Below are 19,118 nucleotides of genomic sequence, written 5' to 3' on the forward strand. Positions count from 1 at the left end.
TATTGGGTCAAATTGTTTTTTAAAGAGAAATATTATGTACATATGAATATCGCTTCCTGGGAAGTACCGTATTTTTTGCTCTATAAGACTCACTTTTTCCCTTCTAAAAAGTAAGGGGAAATGTGTGTGCATCTTATGGAGCGAATGCAGGCTGCGCAGCTATCACAGAAGCCAGAACAGCAAGAGGGATTGCTGCTTTCACTGCGCAGCGATCCCTCTTGCTGTTCTGGCTTCTGAGATTCAGAATATTTTTTTTCTTGTTTTCCTCCTCCAAAAACTAGGTGCGTCTTGTGGTCTGGTGCATCTTATAGAGTGAAAAACATGGTATGTCTATTTTGAAAGGGAGGAGGAAACTACTGCCTTTCTGTGAGCAGTTTAAAAACTATTTATATATTTCCCTCTTAAAATAAGCTCTACTTTCAATGCTTTCACATTTTTAGCATGGGAATAAATCATGACAATGACCACCCATCTTGTGCAGATGGTCTCCATATCATGTCTGGAGAATGGATCAAAGGGCAGAATCTTGGAGATGTTTCATGGTCCCGGTGCAGCAGGGAAGATCTGGAAAGATTTCTCAGGTAATTCATTCAAGAAGTGGAATTGCTTAATGTCAGCTTTTACATCTATTCATTTATTTTCTTTGATGGCTATAAATTTCAGACATGCCAAGTTTTCAGCACCCTGTAGCAGCTTCTGTATCAGGTTCAAAAGGTACTGTTGAACAGTTTTGAAAGTGTGGTATCTCAGCTTTCAGCATTATTGGATTATCCAGCAAGAGAACATGAGAGCTAATTGAATGAAGAGGATAGAAATATAAATAAATAAATAAATTTTATTTATATCCCGCCCTGCCCAGCCGAAGCCAGGCTCAGAGCGGCTAACAACAGTAAAATGATAAAACATTATAAAATCATTTCATTATAAAATTAATTCAAATCAGATTAATGGCAACCATTGGGCTAGAGTTCTGTGAGGATTGCCAAAGGAGGGAATCAAGCTGTGCCCTGGCCAAAGGCCTGGTGGAACAGCTTTGTCTTGCAGGCCCTGCGGAAAGATCAAGTCCTGCAGGGCCCTAGTCTCTTGTGACAGAGCGTTCCACCAGATCAATTTTTAAAGGTTTACTCAGCTATGTTCAAAGCAAGAGGAAGAACAAGCAAGTAGGAGGTCCCTTGTGTGGAGAAGATGGAGAAATGCTGTTGGGTGACAGAGAGAAGGTGGAACTGCTCAACCACCTACTTTTCAGAGGTTGGATGGACACCTGTCATGTATGATGTGGTTGAGATTGCAGGGCGTTGGACTAAATGACTCTAGGAGTCCCTTCCAACTCTACAATTCTGTGATTCTTTGTATTTTACAATAAAGGTTCTTATATTCAAGATGGGACGCTGGTGTCTCTGTGGTCTAAACCACTGAGCCTCTTGGGCTTGCGAATCAGAAGGTTGGTGGTTCGAATCCCTGCGACAGGGTAAGCTCCCATCGCTCTGTCCCAGCTCCTGCCAACCTAGCAGTTCGAAAGCATATCACTGCAAGTAGATAAATAGATCCCACTGTGGTGGGAAGGTAAATGGCATTTCCATGCGCTCTGGCTTCCATCACAGTGTCCCGTTGCTCCAGAAGTGGTTTAGTCCTGCTGGCCACATGACCTGGAAAGCTGTTTGTGGACAAATGGCGGCTCCCTTGGCCTGAAAGTGAGATGAGTGCCACAACTCGATAGTCGCCTTTGACTGGACTTAACCGTCCAGGGGTCCTTTTCCTTATGTTCAAAGACACGTCTGTTTAAAACGGGGCAGAGCAATTGCATTCAATGTTCATTTTTGGAATATTAGAGAGCAAGCTATTGGTCTAATCCAGCAAAGAAGGCCCACAAAATACTGTTCATGAATTCTCTGGCAAGAGTCTGGATCCAACAATGAGGCCTGCCCATGTGTTGGGTTGGATTAGGGACTGTGTGCAAAAAAATAGGAATTAAATGCAGATGTGCACCTGGCTTAATTTATGTATCATTACAAGGGAAATTTCTTTCATTAGATTTTGTTTGTTTCATTTTTATCCCCCCCCCCAATTTATATTGAATAACTGGTTGATTTGAAACAATATGTGAATTATGCAAGTTCATGGTCATAATTTGTTAGTTCAACCTTTACACTAATTTAAACCTTATCGTTTCACTAAATGAAACAGAATGGTTCTCTAAGCGTTCACTTTAAGATGTATAATTCCTTCTTTGTAGTGTGTGCATGTTTTATGTCAATACAATAAGCAGCCTCTATTACTATTCACCAACTTCTAAACCTCTTTATACTGCCAGGTCAAAGGCCAGTAACTGTTTGCTACAGACAAATCCCCAGAGCCTTAACTCTGTGATTATTCCTTCAAAACTGCCAGGGATGACATACACTGCAGATGAACAGTGTCAAATTCTCTTTGGACCAACGGCCTCTTTTTGCCAAGAAATGCAGGTAACAGTGATGACACATTTTAATTTATCCACTAGCTAGTACATCCATTCTTTGGCTTTTTGTGTTCCATAACAACGAGGGGTTGAAAAATAAGAAATATAGAGCGGTTCCAAAATGTTTACTCTTACTAGCTACCCAAAGCTACCTAAAATTGTTCCCATCCTGCCTTGCATTTTTCAGTATATAAAGGTCAGGTGTTTTGTGGCAAGAAGATTGCTGTATATTCCTAAGGTGAAGCAGATTTGACACTTTCCTTCGCCCCCTTCCCAGTTCTGCTGTTTTTAGAAAAACAAGGCTGCTGTAACTGAGCTAGAATTTCTGTCACCGAGGAGAAAAAATCCTGGTTTTTGGATAAGACCCAGAGTCAGATTGTAGAGGAAATATATTAAGAGTTTTATCCAATATCACAGCTGATTTTACAGGCAACTTCAGGCCAGAAGGATAAAGCTAGAAGGATCAAAATACACAGAAAGAGCAATTATCTCTAGCAGTTATCTCTGAATATAAACCTAGCTGCATATATTACTTAAGATATACAGAAGCAGTGAGTATATTCCTGGCTGGCCGGCCTCAAAAACATCTGGGGAGCAAACAGTAACCCACACAAGAGTTTGCCCTTCAGCCATTCTCTGGGCTGCAGCTACCTCAAAGTTTGAAATCAGTGAAGAAATAGATTTCAGTTGATTTTTGTCAGGGAGAGTGAATGAGGCCAACCTATTTCCTGATTTGGTCCATGGGGTCACGAAGAGTCGAACACGACTAAACAACAAGCTTGGCTCATGTTCAAGCCAATTAAGTGTGATCCATGAGGACCTCATCCATCTCTAGCTCTTAAGACTTAGCTTGTATTTCCAGGAGCCAGAATGCTAGCTAATTATCATAACCATGCCTGAATCCTTGGCATGAGTGGGATTAGGATGGCAGAAGATGGAAAGAGAAACCAATGCATTTTTAAAATTTACATGAGCTAGTTGGGAATTCCTTCCTCGTTTTGAATTGTGATCTACAGCACCCTTGACTTGAGTGCACTGGAAACAGATTTTATTCTGTGACCAAAGCATAGTTTTTATTTATATCCAATCTTGGCAGAGTTCGATCACATTCTGTTTATTGCCTTTAAAAGCAGCCACTTTCTCGTGAAATAGACAAAGCACTTTTGCCCAGGCAGACTCATTATATTCATTATTCTGTGAACTGCCCTGGGACCCCTGGGTATAGGGCAGTATATAAATTCCAAGAAGAAGAAGAAGAAGAAGACGCGGGTGGCACTGTGGGTTAAACCACAGAGCCTAGGGCTTGCCGTTCAGAAGGTTGGCGGTTTGGATCCCTGCGACAGGGTGAGCTCTCGTTGCTCAGTCCCTGCTCCTGCCAACCTAGCAGTTCGAAACCACATCAAAGTGCAAGTAGATAAATAGGTACCGCTCCGGCGGGAAGGTAAACGGCGTTTCCATGCGCTGCTCTGGTTCGCCAGAAGCAGCTTAGTCATGCTGGCCACATCACCCGGAAGCTGTACGCTGGCTCCCTCGGCCAATAAAGCAAGATGAGCACCACAACCCCAGAGTCAGTCACGACTGGACTTAACTCTCTGGGGTCCCTTTACCTTTACCCCTCTTCAGCAAGGGCTCACGGAAAAGCTTTTCCCCATGAGCCCATCACACAGAGAGGATACTGGGCAAAACCTTGCCTAGTATTTTGCTGCAATCTATGGGCCACAGCACCACCGGGCAATGGCATCCTGTGCTTATTGGGCACGGAACGGGACTTAAATACTAACTTTTACATTCTTACTGTCTGTTTTCCTCCCCAGCATGTTATTTGCACTGGATTATGGTGCAAGGTGGAAGGGGAGAAGGAATGCAAAACTAAGCTGGACCCACCAATGGATGGAACTGATTGTGATACTGGAAAGGTACATTGCAATCTTACTCTAAGGAAGTCACATTTGTGTATCGGCTGTTTGGTTGGTTGTTTTGCAGTTTTTTTCTTGACCTTAATTCTGGAGTGTAAAACCCGCCAATTGGATTCTGAAGCAAAAAAAAAAAAAAGCATGTTTTCTTTGCTTTTAAATGGCGTGTGCATATGGCAGAGTGGGCATCATCTTTGAAGAGAATTTCGTTTCTGTATAGATAGTGACTGTTTAAATAGTACTTACCAACGGCAGGTTTGAAAGGGGCTTGAAATAATCTGAAGCCCAGTTAATTGGGTCGACCTTTGGTTGATTAAAAAGTTTTTAAGTTTCATTTTCTCTAACAAATTGATTGATTTAAATATTGAAGCCATCACTGAAATACAATGGGACTCTAGTATCTTTCCCAGTAATTTTTTGGCCCATGATGAAATGCGTAAGACGAGAACTTTAGGATCACACATTTATTAGGCTGTAAGAAATAGGTTGTCTTTTTCCCCCTGTGCATGCAATGTATTACTCTTTCTGTATTCCTGACCCAATTTCAAGTGCTTCTGCATGTATATTATGCATGGCAATTTCATACAACTATATTTTATAATAGAATAAAAATACTTCCTTATGGTCACGCTGCAGGATAAAAACTGGCACCTCATTTTCTCATTCCATTATGAAGCACATCCAGTACTTGAAACTGAGATCCCTTTTTCAGAAGGAAAATGCAACTGAATGAAATAAATAGTATTGTGCGAAATCCAAAACTATTAAAATCAGTGGGAAAGTTGTTGGTCACATTTATCTGACAAACCGGCTCCCTTATTTCTGGATTACTGTAATCAGTCAAGTTGCTTCTACTCCCAAAGCCTCACCCCAGAATATTATAAATCCTCGTAACATATCTGTCTGATGGATTTTGCACTTGTATGTCTTTTTAATACAAAGATGTTTAAAAACTTATGTTACCAAATGCATCTCAAGTGCCTATTAAGAATTCCCAAAGCACCGTATTATTCGTCCGGAATTATTGCCCTGGTTTATTATAACAGTAGCATAAAAATAACTCTTTAATGGGAAATATTCATGAGTCTTGCACAAGCTGTGCATGCTTTTGACTATGTGCAGTCATAAAGTGAAGAAAATCCATATATATTTTCAGTGGGAACGAAAGGTCAGGCAGGCACATAGATTTAAATTGAAGCAAGTGCAAGTAAGGTGTCTGCTTTGTCTCTGTGCTTGTCCAAGCTGGAGTGACTGCGATTGCTAAGTATACATACTTGGGTCAGTGTAACCCCCACTCCTGGGCAATATGCTTGGTTTCTGCCCAAACTCAGTTTCCTCGCAGAGGCTTAAAATGGCTGCTATTAGGTAGCTAGGCAAGTTGACAGGGCCCAATGGCAGAGGAAGCCTTCCTTGCAGCACCAGAGGCCAACAGGAAGGTGTGTTCCTGTCATACGATGGGTCCAAGTCACAAGTCAAGCTGTTTACATGCGTTACGGCATTCCCATATACACCGTATTTTTTGCTCTATAAGATGCACTTTTTCCCTCCTAAAAAGTAAGGGGAAATGTGTATGCGTCTTATGGAGCGAATGCAGGCTGCACAGCTATCCCAGGAGCCAGAACAGCAAGAGGGAGAGCTGCACAGTGATCCCTCTTGCTCTTCTGGCTTCTGGCTTCGCCGTGCGAAGCCTCTTCAGGGCAGGGGAAGCCTTCATCTTGCTGCGAAAAATACGGTATATATTTTGCAGCCATGATGTCCCCACAATGCATTACATAGACCTCAAATTCTAAGATAACCAGGTCAAGTTAGGCTAAGCCTTACCTACATAGAATGTAACTCCTTCTAAAATGCTTCATTTCTTCATTTAGATTGTGCTTCTGGAAAATATTTTTGTACATTATTTTCACAAACATACACATTTCTGTGTTGACTTTCCCACTACTATGAACCTTTTGTATGCATATATTTTTTGGGGGAGAACTTTAATATAAATTTTAACACAAATTCAGTGTGGATTTGAAAAACAGCTGTATTTTGGTTTGCGTATTGGTTTGGGAAATGCAAACTCAGTTGGTTTGTAGTAAAATGTGAACTGTAGAAATTTCTCCCCCAACTCCGATTGTCCTATTACTACTTGATTAACAGGAAGCACAGTCATTCTACACCAGTGGGGGAAAACGAGACTTCCAAAAAGAAAATGTGAAAGTCCTTTCGAGTACCGAATGCCCAGACTTTAGGAATATGATAGCTTTGTCAATAGGCATGAATTGTTACAGGATTCATCCAAATAGTAGGTTTGAGGGAGAAGGGGAATGAGATGTGCATTATGTATTCCAATGTTAGCCTTGCACTCCCATCAAAATGGGCAGAGAAGCAATTGTGGGACCTGACAATTTCCTTTTTGGTTCTGGTTTTCCTTCTAAGTAGTGAGCTGAGAATACAGAGAGCTGTTTGCATGTATATACCGACAGGTGCTGGATCAGAGCTAAAATGGTTACCCTTTCGATGTGGCATATGGTTTGAACAGAATTATTGCAATGAATTATTGCTCATGTGTCCCCTATACACACACACACATACATACATACATACATACATACATACATACATACATTAATTAATCTGAAAATTGACTTTTTAAATAGTGGTGCAAGGCTGGAGAATGTACCAGTAGGACATCATTCGCTGGACGCATGGAGGGTGAATGGAGCGCATGGACCACTTGCAGCAGAACCTGCAACACTGGAGTCAGCAGCCGACAGCGTAGATGCTCAGGGTAGATAACAACAGCTGCAGCTTTTTTTTTGTCCTTGCAATATTATTTACTAATATAGCTGTGCCAACCTGGTTGCGCACAGATGCACTACATATTGGCAATTCTTCTTTATTTGCCGAAACTCTTTCTAGCCTCTCCTTCGTCACAAGCCATCCCGGGTTAGGATATAATAAGCAATTGAAAACCATAACACAGGGCTTGCAATTACAAGTCTTCTAAGTGTGTTCAGCAGAATGTTCCTAGAAGTCCTCTTTTTACATCCATGCTAAATGCGTGAACGTTGGAGGTCGAGGGGCTGCACCCAGGGGACATTGAGGTGGGGGACACCTTGTTCCCCCCCCCAGACCCCAACACAAATTAGGCTGAACTAATTTACATGGTTAATGAATGAAACAAAATCCTGCCTACTTAGCCCTAGCCCCGCGATTCTCCAATTGTAATTCCGTGTCTTGTTCACAACAGAGTATAAATAAGAGGCCTGTAACCACAGAGCTTGTATACACATTAGCCATAAACCGGCTATGCACTGTGGAAACCGTGGCCCAGATTCAACCAACCCAAGAGGAAGCCAGGGTAGGGGATCCCGTTCATGCAACAGAGCTTTCCCCCTTCAGCCACTGCAGCTCCCCCAAATCTGCTCTGGAGGGTCAGAAGAACCCCCAGAACATTGCACAGAGGGAGGAGAGCTGGGGTTAATAATAATAATAATAATAATAATAATAATAATAATAATAATAATAATTTATACCCCGCCCATCTGGCTGGGTTTCCTCAGTCACTCTGGCTGGCTCCCAACAGAATAATAATAATACAGTGGTACCTCGGGTTACAGACGCTTCAGGTTACAGACGCTTCAGGTTACAGACTCTGCTAACCCAGAAATAGTTCCTCAGGTTAAGAACTTTGCTTCAGGATGAGAACAGAAATTGCGCAGCGGCAGCGGGAGGCCCCATTAGCTAAAGTGGTGTCTCAGGTTAAGAACAGTTTCAGGTTAAGAACGGACCTCCGGAATGAATTAAGTTCTTAACTCGAGGTACCACTGTAATAATAATAATAATAATAATAATAATAATAATAATAATAATGTGATAAAACATCAAACATGAAAAACTTCCCTAAACGGGGCTGCCTTCAGATGTCTTCTAAAAGTCAGATAGTTGTTTATTTCCTTGACATCTGATGGGAGGGCGTTCCACAGGGCGGGCACCACTACCGAGAAGTCCCTCACCTTGTTCCCTGTAGCTTCACTTCTCGCAGTGAGGGAGCCGCCAGAAGTCCCTCGGAGCTGGACCTCAGTGTCTGGGCTGAATGAAGGGGGTGGAGATGCTCCTTCAGGTATACTGGGCTGAGGCCATTTAGGGCTTTAAAGGTCAGCACCAACACCTTGAATTGTGCTCGGAAATGTACTAGGAGCCATCTGGTAAGCAGAAAAGTTTGTGCAGACAGAATGATCAGAAGAATGTAATATTGAATTCCCCCCATGATCTATGAAAACTGTCGTAGAATCATAGAATTGTAGTGTTGGAAGGGATCCCAAGAGTCATCTCATCCAAACCCCTGCAATGCAGGAATCTCAGCTAAAGCATCCATGACAGATGGCCATCAAACCTCTGGTATTAAGCTCCAAGGAAGGAGAGTCCACAACCTTCCAAGGGAGACCATTCTACTGCCAAACAACTCTTGCAGTCTGAAAGTTCTTCCTGATGTTTAGTCGGAATCTCCTTTTTTGTAACTTGAAGCCATTGGTTTCAGTCCTACCATCCAGAGCAGGAGAAAACAAGCTTGTTTGCTCTTCCATCTGATATTTGAGATATTCTTTGAGATATTTAATGATATCTATCATATCTCTTCTCAGTCTCCTTTTTTCCAAGCTAAACATACCCAGCTCCTTCAACCTTTCCTCATAAGGCTTGGTTTCCAGACCTTTGATCATCCGTTACCCTTCTCTGCACACAAGCCCTTTCACTGCATGTGCAGCGACTCCAAATGCAACACTCTTCTCTTTCTTATAATCTGTGACGGAAGGAGGAAGGCTTGCCTATTCTGAATGGTTTCACTCAGCTCTAGTTTGGGGCAATAACGTTCCTGCAGAAGATGACCTCGAGGCAGTTGCCATTTAAGCCTGCCATTAGTTACCGTCTAGATCAGCAGTTCTCAACCTGTGGGTCCCCAAATGTTGTTGGAATACAACTCCCATCATCCCTGAGCTCTGGCCTTGCTAGCTAGGGGAGATGGGAGTTGTAGTTCCACAACATCTGGGGGCCCACAGGTTGAGAAAGTCTGGTCTAGATCATGGGTAGGCAAACTAAGGCACGGGGGCTGGATCCGGCCCAGTCGCTTTCTAAATCTGGCCCACGGAAACAGCATGTTTTTACCTGAGTAGAACGTGCCCTTTTATTTAAAAGGCATATCTGGGTTATTTGTGGGGCCTGCCTGGTGTTTTTACATGAATAGAATGTGCGCTTTTATTTAAAATGCATCTCTGGGTTATTTGTGGGGCATAGGAATTTGTTCATTATTCCCCCAAAATGTAGTCCGGCCCCCACAAGGTCTGGGGGACAGTGGACCAGCCCCCTGCTGAAACAGTTTGCTGACCCCTGGTCTAGATTTCCCTTTTGCCTTGAGTACCTTAAAGCAATCTGTTCCTTCTGTATAAGGTCCTCAAAATATACCCTGCAAACAAGTTTACTATTTTGGTTTTGTCTTTCCTAGTCCAGCTCATGAAGCGGGGGAATGCCACGGTTCCAGAATACAGTACAAAATATGTGAGAATCCCTCTTGTCCCCCTGGAGTGCCTGCGTTCAGGGACTGGCAATGTCAGGTCTTCAGTGTAAGGGCATCATATCAGAAACATATCCACCAGTGGCAGGCTGTTATTGACGAAGGTAAGCCTATCTCACATTTCTGCTGCTAGCATTGTGCTGATACGTGTTATGCTACTGCAAGTGATTCACACATTAGCAAAAAAACCGACAACCTTTTTAAAAATAAATAAATAAACATCTTTACTGAAAGTTCAAAAAGTACATAATGTGCACTGAACATGGTGAGACATAAATAAAAGAGAGAGAAAGAAAAAGAGAAGCAGAACCTATGTGGAAAGGAAAATAAAGGGGGGAGGGGGAAAAACCCAAAACTGTATATTTTACAAGGTTGCTAATAAAATAAAAATATAAAAAATTGTCCAGTAGCACCTTATAGACAAATCAAGTTTGTTCTGGTATAAGCTTTCGTGTGCATGCACACTTCTTCATATTTTTTTTAAAAAATATTATTGTTGTTGTTGTTGTTGTTATTATTTATTTACTGCATCAGACCAACACAGCTACCTACCTGAAGGTTGCTATTGTACTTCACCAGATCTTAATCTATTACAGTATTTGTAAGAATGGATTCCAAATATCATTGAATTTGCCCATGGCAAGTCTGCGTTTATATGCAAGATGTTCATACGTTGCGAGTTTGAATAAGTCTTCAATCCAATTGTAGAAGGGAGCTGCATTTTTATTTTCCCAATTCATCAGTATCAGTCTTTTTGCTGTGGTAAGGGCACAGAGAGTCCACTCATATTGTTCTTTTGTAAGCTTCCATATATATAATTCAAGAGGATATTTTGCTCTGTAAATGTAAGCAAAAAAACAACCTGACGACTCAAGTCTTCTTCTTCTTTTTTTAATGTAATAATTTCATTTTACATAATACTACTGTGAGTCTATCTCTGTGTAATCCAGCTTCATACTTGTCAGGCCGGGTACACAACAGAAATAAGAAGAAAGACTGTGGATTTTTTCAAAGGAGAAGAAGGAAGAAGAATGCTTTTAGCATTCAAATGTTTTACATACCTTGCACTGTATTTTGGCAAGCAACCGCAACTAATGTATATCTTAGTTGGCCATGGAATATGTTCTTTAAAACCCAGCATACGGATTGCCAAACCTAAATCCTTCGTATATTGTAGCATTCCCCAACTTTGTGCCTTAGCCTTTCCTCCTCCCAGGAGGGGAGGGGTTGTGATCGGGAGACGATTCCCGCGTCATGCTTCAACTCCAGGGCTGGCGCCACGCCCCTCCCCAGTTGGGCACCCAATAGGGAAGCTCGACGGGGGTGTGGCTTGCTGCTCAAACGCAGCCGCGCCAGCGATCCCCACCATTGCACACACATTTTCTTTGAGTCAGGAGTCATCGCAGGGAAGAGCTCAGCCACGAGGTTTGGAGTCGGGGGTGTTTGTGTGTGTGGAGGCTGTCTGGTTCCTGGCTTGCCTTTTTAAATTTAGGAGGCTTGCGTGCGCTCATTGCTTTACTGCTTTTAAAAACCTAGGCACCCAAGTTTGCCTTGCTGTCTTGCTGTGTCCTCTTTTCTGTGTAAAAACCTACATTTAACCTTTTATTGCCAAACCTAAATCCTTCGTATATTGTAGCATTCCCCAACTTTGTGCCTTCTGTAAGTTTTGGACTACAAGTCCCATCGGCTGCAGCTGGCAGGAGGGGGAACTGTAGTCCAAATTGTATTGAGAACATCAGGTTGGGGAAGGCTTGAACTCAACACAGACTCCAAAGGAAAAAATGTTCATTTGCATCTACAAGCTAAATTCAAGCTGGGACACGAAAGAATAAAGGAATAAATAGGAGCATCCTTAATGTGTTCATCCCATTCTTTCCTTTTGAGGTTCAGGTAACTGGCATCATAGTGGAGTCTGGGGACTGACAGGCCCATCTATCACTGTGGCCTGTAGGAGGTGAGGAAAATCAGGATCTGGCCCATCAGCCAGATGGTTCCTGAGCCCTGTTGTAGACAATTCTGACTTTTAAGGAACCAATGGTCCTATCTTGATGGTCTAAAAAAATAGAAATATTTTATATACTACCCTGTTTGGAATGTGAACATTATCTACTCTACAGATGCATTGGCTTCAAATTACCATATTCCTTTTCTACGAAGAAAATAGCTGTTTTTGTTCTGTTAATGTAAAGCCTGAAGATGAATAACACTCGTGATATTAAGCTATGCTAGTATTTGAGGATATATCACAATGTTATGAATTAACCAACCGTTTATTAAATGAAATGTAGATTTCACCTACAGATTTTATCTAACTTCTTTATATTTGATGAGGCTCAATTACCCCCCCCCCCCGTGTTTAATGTTTAGGACAGTGTCCTATCATAACCTGAAACAAGTGATAAGAGGCTGATAAGATTTGAAACAGAAATTCACACAGTTCATGAATGTCAGCAGCGTATGACTCTGCAAACAAAAAAACACTGCTCCCATAGAAAGTGCAGGATTTGAACCCCAAATGCCTCAAATAGTCAGAAGGACAGCATTCATGCTTTGATATAGTCTTTTTTTGGTCAATGGATTATGCTGTGCAAATTCCATTAATTATTATGAGATTTAACAGAAAATAGTGTCCTATTGATACATCTCTGATTGTGAATAAATGGCATTCACTTATACCTCCTGCATTTTCAAAAGATGGGTTAGGCTCTCATCAGTCAGTTCTTTTGGGTGTGCCAATTCTACACAAATGCCCCGACAGAGTTCCCACACCTGGAGAAGAAAAGATCACTGGATTACAGTAACAACCACTTTTGTCCCTTTAATGAAGGGCCAAAGGGATGTGTGGATGAAACTGATTTCTTCTTTTTATTTGAGGCGAATATTATTCAGACAGAGTATCAAATGTAGTTGTTTAGGAAAGAGAGTTTTAGTTACGAGGTCAAGAAAATAACTTTTAATCCTTTTGTATTTAAGGTGAATCGAATAAGCTTTAAACACATGCCAGGGACATGTCCCCACTGAGCAGGGCTTCCGGCAGCCCTCAAATCACTTCTGCAAAGCTGTCACTTGTTCTGCAGTTTGCAGAAGGTGAAAAAATAAATAAAAATGGTTTGATTCTCTATTGAGCAGCAAGGAGAGATGAGTGCTTCTTAATTTCAGCAAACTGCAGCACAAATTAAAGAGTTGACCTTTCCTCCCAAACTTCTGCTCGTGAAAGAGCACTGAGGGACCGAGAGGGTCTTCTCTAATTTGTGCTGAGGTTTGGAGAGAAGAAGATACACCAGCTGCTCAAAATAAACTTTTATTACCTTCTGCAGGCTATTGGAGAGCATGCTTGCCTTTCCCCAAATTCCAGAGAACACTGTTGAGGTATCCTCAGCCACCATAAATAATATCTGGCTTGGAAGCCAAGCCAACATTTGTGCATCTCCGGCAGAGGGTACCCTTGATTTGTTTTCATTTGGGAAGAGTCCCTCACTGAAAATTACTCTCTTTTTATGTCTCAACCCATCCATTCTCTTTGCAGGAGACCAAGGAAGGTTTTAGTGTATGCCCTTCATTAGTAAGTCTGCTTGGAAGGAGAGCTTACTTTGTGCTTAACCTACTAAAATGAGAGGGAGTTTGCGATCTTGTGTAGCTCTCGTTCGTTTTAATACTGCATGTCTCGAACCCTCTTCAGGTGCTCTGCATCAGGGTTAAGTAAACACGCAATAGAGAAGAGGATGTAGTCCTGCCCCTTCCATTGCCATTTTCCCATTCCCAGTGAAAGGTTGGTGGGCTGGGTTGATGGCTCCTCCCACTAGCGGAAGACAGGAAACAACCCTTTGGGAAGTAGGCGTGGCCACGATTCAGTTCTGCTCCTGCCTCCATTATAAGCAGCTAGCTTGCTTCTTTTTGCTCCTGCTGTTACTTCTCTTCAGGCCTATTTGAAAACGTTTTTTCCCTCTCTTCTTTCATACACTTTTTCTTTTACCTGTGCCTATCTTCTAGCCGAGTGTTTCCTAAACTTGGGTCTCCAGCTGCTTTTGAACTACATTTTCCTGATCCCTGGTCCTGCTAGCTAGGGTTGATGGGAGTTGTAGTCCAAAAACAGCTGGAGACTTAAGTTTGGGAAACCCTGCTCTGGCTTCTAGGCACCTTCCCCTGATTCACTCTGATCCTTCACCTCCTCTGTTCTCTCTAACCCCTGCTCTCCCCTTTCTTCTCTGGATTGCTTCGATGAAGGGGCATCTTTCAAAGAAATGCCAGCGCTGAACCTCCATCAGATGAGGAGGACAGCGAAAGCTCAGTCATACAGCACTAAGCCCACCCAGTTCTGCCTTGCCCAGGTTGCTGTCCTCCTTCAGCCATTGGGGAAAGCCAATAGGGAAAGCCCTTTCAATGAAAACTATCCTTCAGGTGGGATGCCAACTGTCCTTTTCCATTGCTGCCCATGTCTTGGAGATCAAAGTACTGTTTTTCCAGGGTTCTAAAACCCATAGAAGGGACGTGGGTGGCGCTGTGGGTTAAACCACAGAGCCTAGGACTTGCCAATCAGAAGGTCGGCGGTTCGAATCCCCGCGACGGGGTGAGCTCCCGTTGCTTGATCCCTCCTCCTGCCCACCTAGCAGTTTGAAAGTACGTCACAGTGCAAGTAGATAAATAGGTACCGCTCCGGCGGGAAGGTAAACGGCGTTTCCGTGCGCTGCTCTGGTTCGCCAGAAGCGGCTTAGTCATGTTAGCCACATGACCCGGAAGCTGTATGCCGGGTCCCTCGGCCAATAATGCGAGATGAGCGCCGCAACCCCAGAGTCGGTCACGACTGGACCTAATGGTCAGGGGTCCCTTTACCTTTAAAACCCATAGAGAACAACTACAAGTACAGGAGACTCCAATATTTGCCTTCAAACTTGTGGAGGTGACCAGTATGGTGATCATGGTAGGGTTGGAGTTTGCATTCTTTCTCCCCGCTGCTGCCTTCCTTGCATGTTGACCTAACTCTGATGTAAAACATCTGAAGAGGTGTCCATAATTCCCATCTGGAATATAGCAGAAATGTAGCTTGGTATTGCAACGAGTACAAGCAGAATTTTGTATCTACGAAATGAGGTTTGTCATGCTTACCTGGTTTCCGCTTACTCAAACAGAAAAACCTTGTGCATTATTTTGCTCTCCAAATGGAAAAGACCAGCCTATACTAATAACGGAGAAAGTGATGGATGGAACTCCATGCGGTCATCAGGAAATGGATGTATGTGCGAATGGCAGATGTCAGGTAAATCAGCGTTCAGAAGCCAAGTTTTAATATCTTATTTATTGTGCAGTGTTTCTTGAATATTTGGATCCCTGAATCCTGCTTTTAAACTTTAGTCTGCCTTTGTGGGATGGGGGTGGTGGGAGCAATTTAGTACTTGCCATATGCATTCTTTCTGGTCTCTATGGGTTCTGCATCTTCCTAAAACTAAAGTTAACATCAGTATTTATAGTCCCTCCTTGTGATGGGGGACTTGTTCCTCATCTGCATACCTTGACGGGAGAAGCATCCTGTTATGCCCACTTCTCTTTCAACCACCTCAACAGCATGATGAAGGATTATCTCTGCTGAGCTTTTATTCTTCGGTAAAGTAAAAGACCTCTGAAAGTCTTATAAGTTGCTAAGTAGGTACCGGTGCGGCAGGAAGGTAAATGGCATTTCCATGCGCTCTGGTTTCCTGTTGTGCCAGAAGTGGTTTAGTCAATGCTGGCCACATGACCCAGAAAGCTGTCTGCGGACAAACTCTGGCTCCCTCAGCTTGAAGCGAGATGGGCGCCGCAACCCCATAGTCTCCTTTGACTGGACTTAACTGTCCAGGAGTCCTTTCCATTCTATGCCCACTTACCTGGGAGTAAGCTTCATTGAAAACATAACTTACTTATGAGCAAAATGTATAGGGTTTCAGTGTTAATCTCTTACTGTTGAACAATCGGGGGTTTTCAGTTCCTTTAATCGCTTGCTTTAGGATTATTTTTTTTATTTTACATGAATCTCTCTTTCCCTTCCCCATTGGCTTAAGAAGAGTTATGGACGCAACCAAAGTCTGATAGGGATGACTGTTGCCTTTCTTTGCTTAGGAATCAAAAAATCATAGAATTTTAGAGCTGGAAGAGACCACAAGAGCCATCTAGTCCAGCCCCCTGCAATGCCAGAATCCTTTGCCCAGTGTGGGGCTCAAACCCATGGGCCTGAGATTAAGAGTCTCATGCTCTACCAACTGTGCTATCCTGTACAGCAGGGATAGCCAACTCCAGAGAGACAGTGATCTACTTTCAGAATAAAAATCTGGCAATGATCTACCCCTGTTTTTGGGGGGTTCACATCAAAGTTCTTGAGCTTTTTTTAGGGAGGAAGAAAGCCCGGTTTTTATACAAATACTTTCTTAGGAGGGAAGTTCCGTTGGGGGGGGGAGTTAAAGGCAAGGGTCAAAAGGGAAAAGTCACTCACAATAATATCGCTTTGAATGAAAACAGCCACAGAGAGATAGCCCCGTCTTCCCTTCCACCGATCAGATAACAAAATGGAGGCCGGTGCAAGGAGGCAGGAGTCAGTTTCAATGATGCTGAGGAAAGGGAGCCAAAGATCGACCCACGATCTACCAAAACCTCACGGGAACCTACCAGTAGATCGCGATCAACCTGTTGGACATCCCTGCTGTAGAGGGATACAAGATGGATTGGGGCACTTATTCGGGGGGGGGGGAGTCCAGAAGAAGAAAGCAAAGAAGTCCCCCACCCAACCCCAGTCCTTCTCAACTGCTCTTTAACAAAAAGTGGGGATGGGCAAGCATGTAAGACCAGATACACCATTAACTTCATGTCTATTTTGGCCGTCAGAGTCAATTCCTTATATTGTAATATTAATACTTGCAAGCTACATTGCGAGGCATAGCAAAGCCTTCCGTGAAAATGTTGTGATGCTTCCTTTTCGCCTCCAGAAGTTTGGGTGTGATGGCATCCTGGGATCTTTGGCGTGGGAAGACCACTGTGGCGTCTGCAACGGAGATGGGAAATCGTGCAGAGTTGTTAAAGGAGATTTTAATCACACTCGGGGAGCAGGTAAAAAACAACAACCCAACCTTTCAAATTTAATGCTTTTTTACAGAAATTTGTAAATGTAATGAGCACTCTGCATTAGATAAATCGATTAGTACCTTTTCATATTTTGTGTTGATTAAATGGTAGCATTCCATTCACGATAAGCAGATAAGGGCAAGAAAACGCTTTCCTTATACCCAGTTTCAGACTTATTACTGCTGAGATGGGGGTGATTAGGAACAGATGGGAACAAGTATTTAGTAAACCCCACTGCATACTTTTTGATACATGATACCTGGGTTTATTTACCATAGTTGAACATAAACATTTATCTGGATTAGCAGTTCTCCAATGCTCAAACATTAAATGAAGGAAAGAAAAGGGAGCAAATATCCAAAGATTCAATATATATTGAATTCAATATTTATACTTAACATGATTCCCCCCCCCCAAATGAAATAGCTGAGAAGCTAAACAGTCGTCCAGATTCTGATTTTTAATTTGAATTTTTAAATTTTGCATTAGGGATGCAATCATTTGCTTAGTGTGAGGCCATCTGAGGGGGCCTCAGGATACAGCACAAGTAACATTCTGCTGGCGTAGTTGGAGGTTTGCTGGCAGCAGTGGCGTAGCGTGGGGGGTGCAGGGGGGCCCGGCCGCACCGGGCGCAACATCTGGGGGGGGCGCTCGCACTCGCAGCGCTAAAATCCACGGGTTAGGGGGCGCAAATTACTTGCCTTGCCCCGGGTGCTGACAACCCACGCTACGCCACTGGCTGGCAGAATAACACTTGGGCCCTTGGAAGTCCTGCATAATGTCACCTAGAGCATGAAAAAATAGGGTGTATCAAATATCCTATCATAATTATTTACAAAATTAGTCCACTTCTTCCAGAAATCAAGAATTTTTCCTCTTTTCTGTGCAAAATGCAAGTGATAAGTTTAATTATTTCACTATTTCCCATATCTAGCCCAAGCATCAGCTGTAAGCATATATTTCTGAAACAGGAGGGGGGAACCATTAGTGGGGCTTTAATTTAGGCGTCTTCAAAATTGTTAGATTTCAATATTCAGAGTAAGTCAGCAAGTCAGCAAGTATTTTTAAAAAACTGAATTATAACTGAATTATTTTTAAAAAACTGAATTAGAAGCCAAGACGTTTCAAAAGCAGTAAACATCACAATCTATACCAAATCAATCAAGGGTTCAGAAAATAAAATTAAAGACATGCTTTGAGTCTTCAGGTGCGGTTGTGTCCTAGGATGGAGATAATCTAGGAAAAAGGAGGCAAAATCACCAATTACCCTGAAGGTCTAAGTCAGAAGACAGAAAGTTGGAGAGATTGGATATTGAAATTATATTTATAGAGATTTTAAACTGACCAATAAAACACTGGCAAAAATAAATACCCATAAGGAAATCTGTTTAAATCTTTCCAGTTACATGGCTGAGTACTTGTTGAAAGAAAAATGTTTTCCTGTTTTAATAACCAACGTAAACCACAGAAATGCCTTCTAATGTAGACCCCAGATTTTAAGCATGTTTGCCATAATCTGACTTTACAAATGCAAAAGGGATTGTGTATGAACACTCGGGCTTTTTCTCTCCGTTTTAACACAGTAGCCAGTTTTTATGAAGCTCTCCCCCTTCCCTGAGTTTCAGAAATAGCTTGCCGGGTGCATATTTCTCAATGGAAACAACTTAAAAGGCTGTAAAAACACTGACTACAATCCCATGCCTAGTTACACGGTTACAAATCCCATTCATTTCTTCAAGAATTATGCGTGCATAACTCTATGGACGTTTGCAACCACAGTGCTTATCTGTGGTCTTAATGATAAAGCACTATTTGTTTTCATTGAATCAGTGTCATTGCTGTGGTTTCTGCCCAAAGAAATGTTTGAAGGAATGCCTTACTCTCTTGTGTTCATTCAACTGTAGATCACTGTATAGACATATAACACACATGCCTTATGTTTGTTTATTTTGGATAGGGTTATTCAGAATTTTATTCAGAATTTGCCAAGTCATTTCTGATGAGTCTGGAAGGAAATCTGGGAGTCCCATTTCCTTGGCCCCCACGGTGGGGAAAAGTAAACACTGGAAGTTTATTTCTGAAACATAACTGTTCATGTAGGAATGTT

At 42.4% G+C, this 19,118-nt stretch overlaps 1 protein-coding gene across 2 annotated transcripts in view; it reads left to right on the forward strand.

The window, feature by feature from the left end:
- ADAMTS19 (ADAM metallopeptidase with thrombospondin type 1 motif 19) overlaps positions 1–19,118 on the forward strand; it is a 121,256-nt gene that overhangs the window by 66,649 nt on the left and 35,489 nt on the right. For both annotated transcript variants that reach the window (XM_083576570.1, XM_083576569.1), the window contains exons 9-15: positions 441–581; positions 2,312–2,462; positions 4,270–4,371; positions 7,014–7,144; positions 9,857–10,029; positions 15,052–15,179; positions 16,876–16,996. In XM_083576570.1, the coding sequence (XP_083432696.1) occupies positions 441–581; positions 2,312–2,462; positions 4,270–4,371; positions 7,014–7,144; positions 9,857–10,029; positions 15,052–15,179; positions 16,876–16,996 (947 nt within the window). The remainder of the gene's footprint in view (positions 1–440; positions 582–2,311; positions 2,463–4,269; positions 4,372–7,013; positions 7,145–9,856; positions 10,030–15,051; positions 15,180–16,875; positions 16,997–19,118) is intronic.

Source organism: Podarcis filfolensis (genome assembly GCF_964270895.1).
Source record: "Podarcis filfolensis genome assembly, chromosome: 11".
In the NCBI taxonomy this organism is placed as follows: Eukaryota; Metazoa; Chordata; class Lepidosauria; order Squamata; family Lacertidae; genus Podarcis; species Podarcis filfolensis.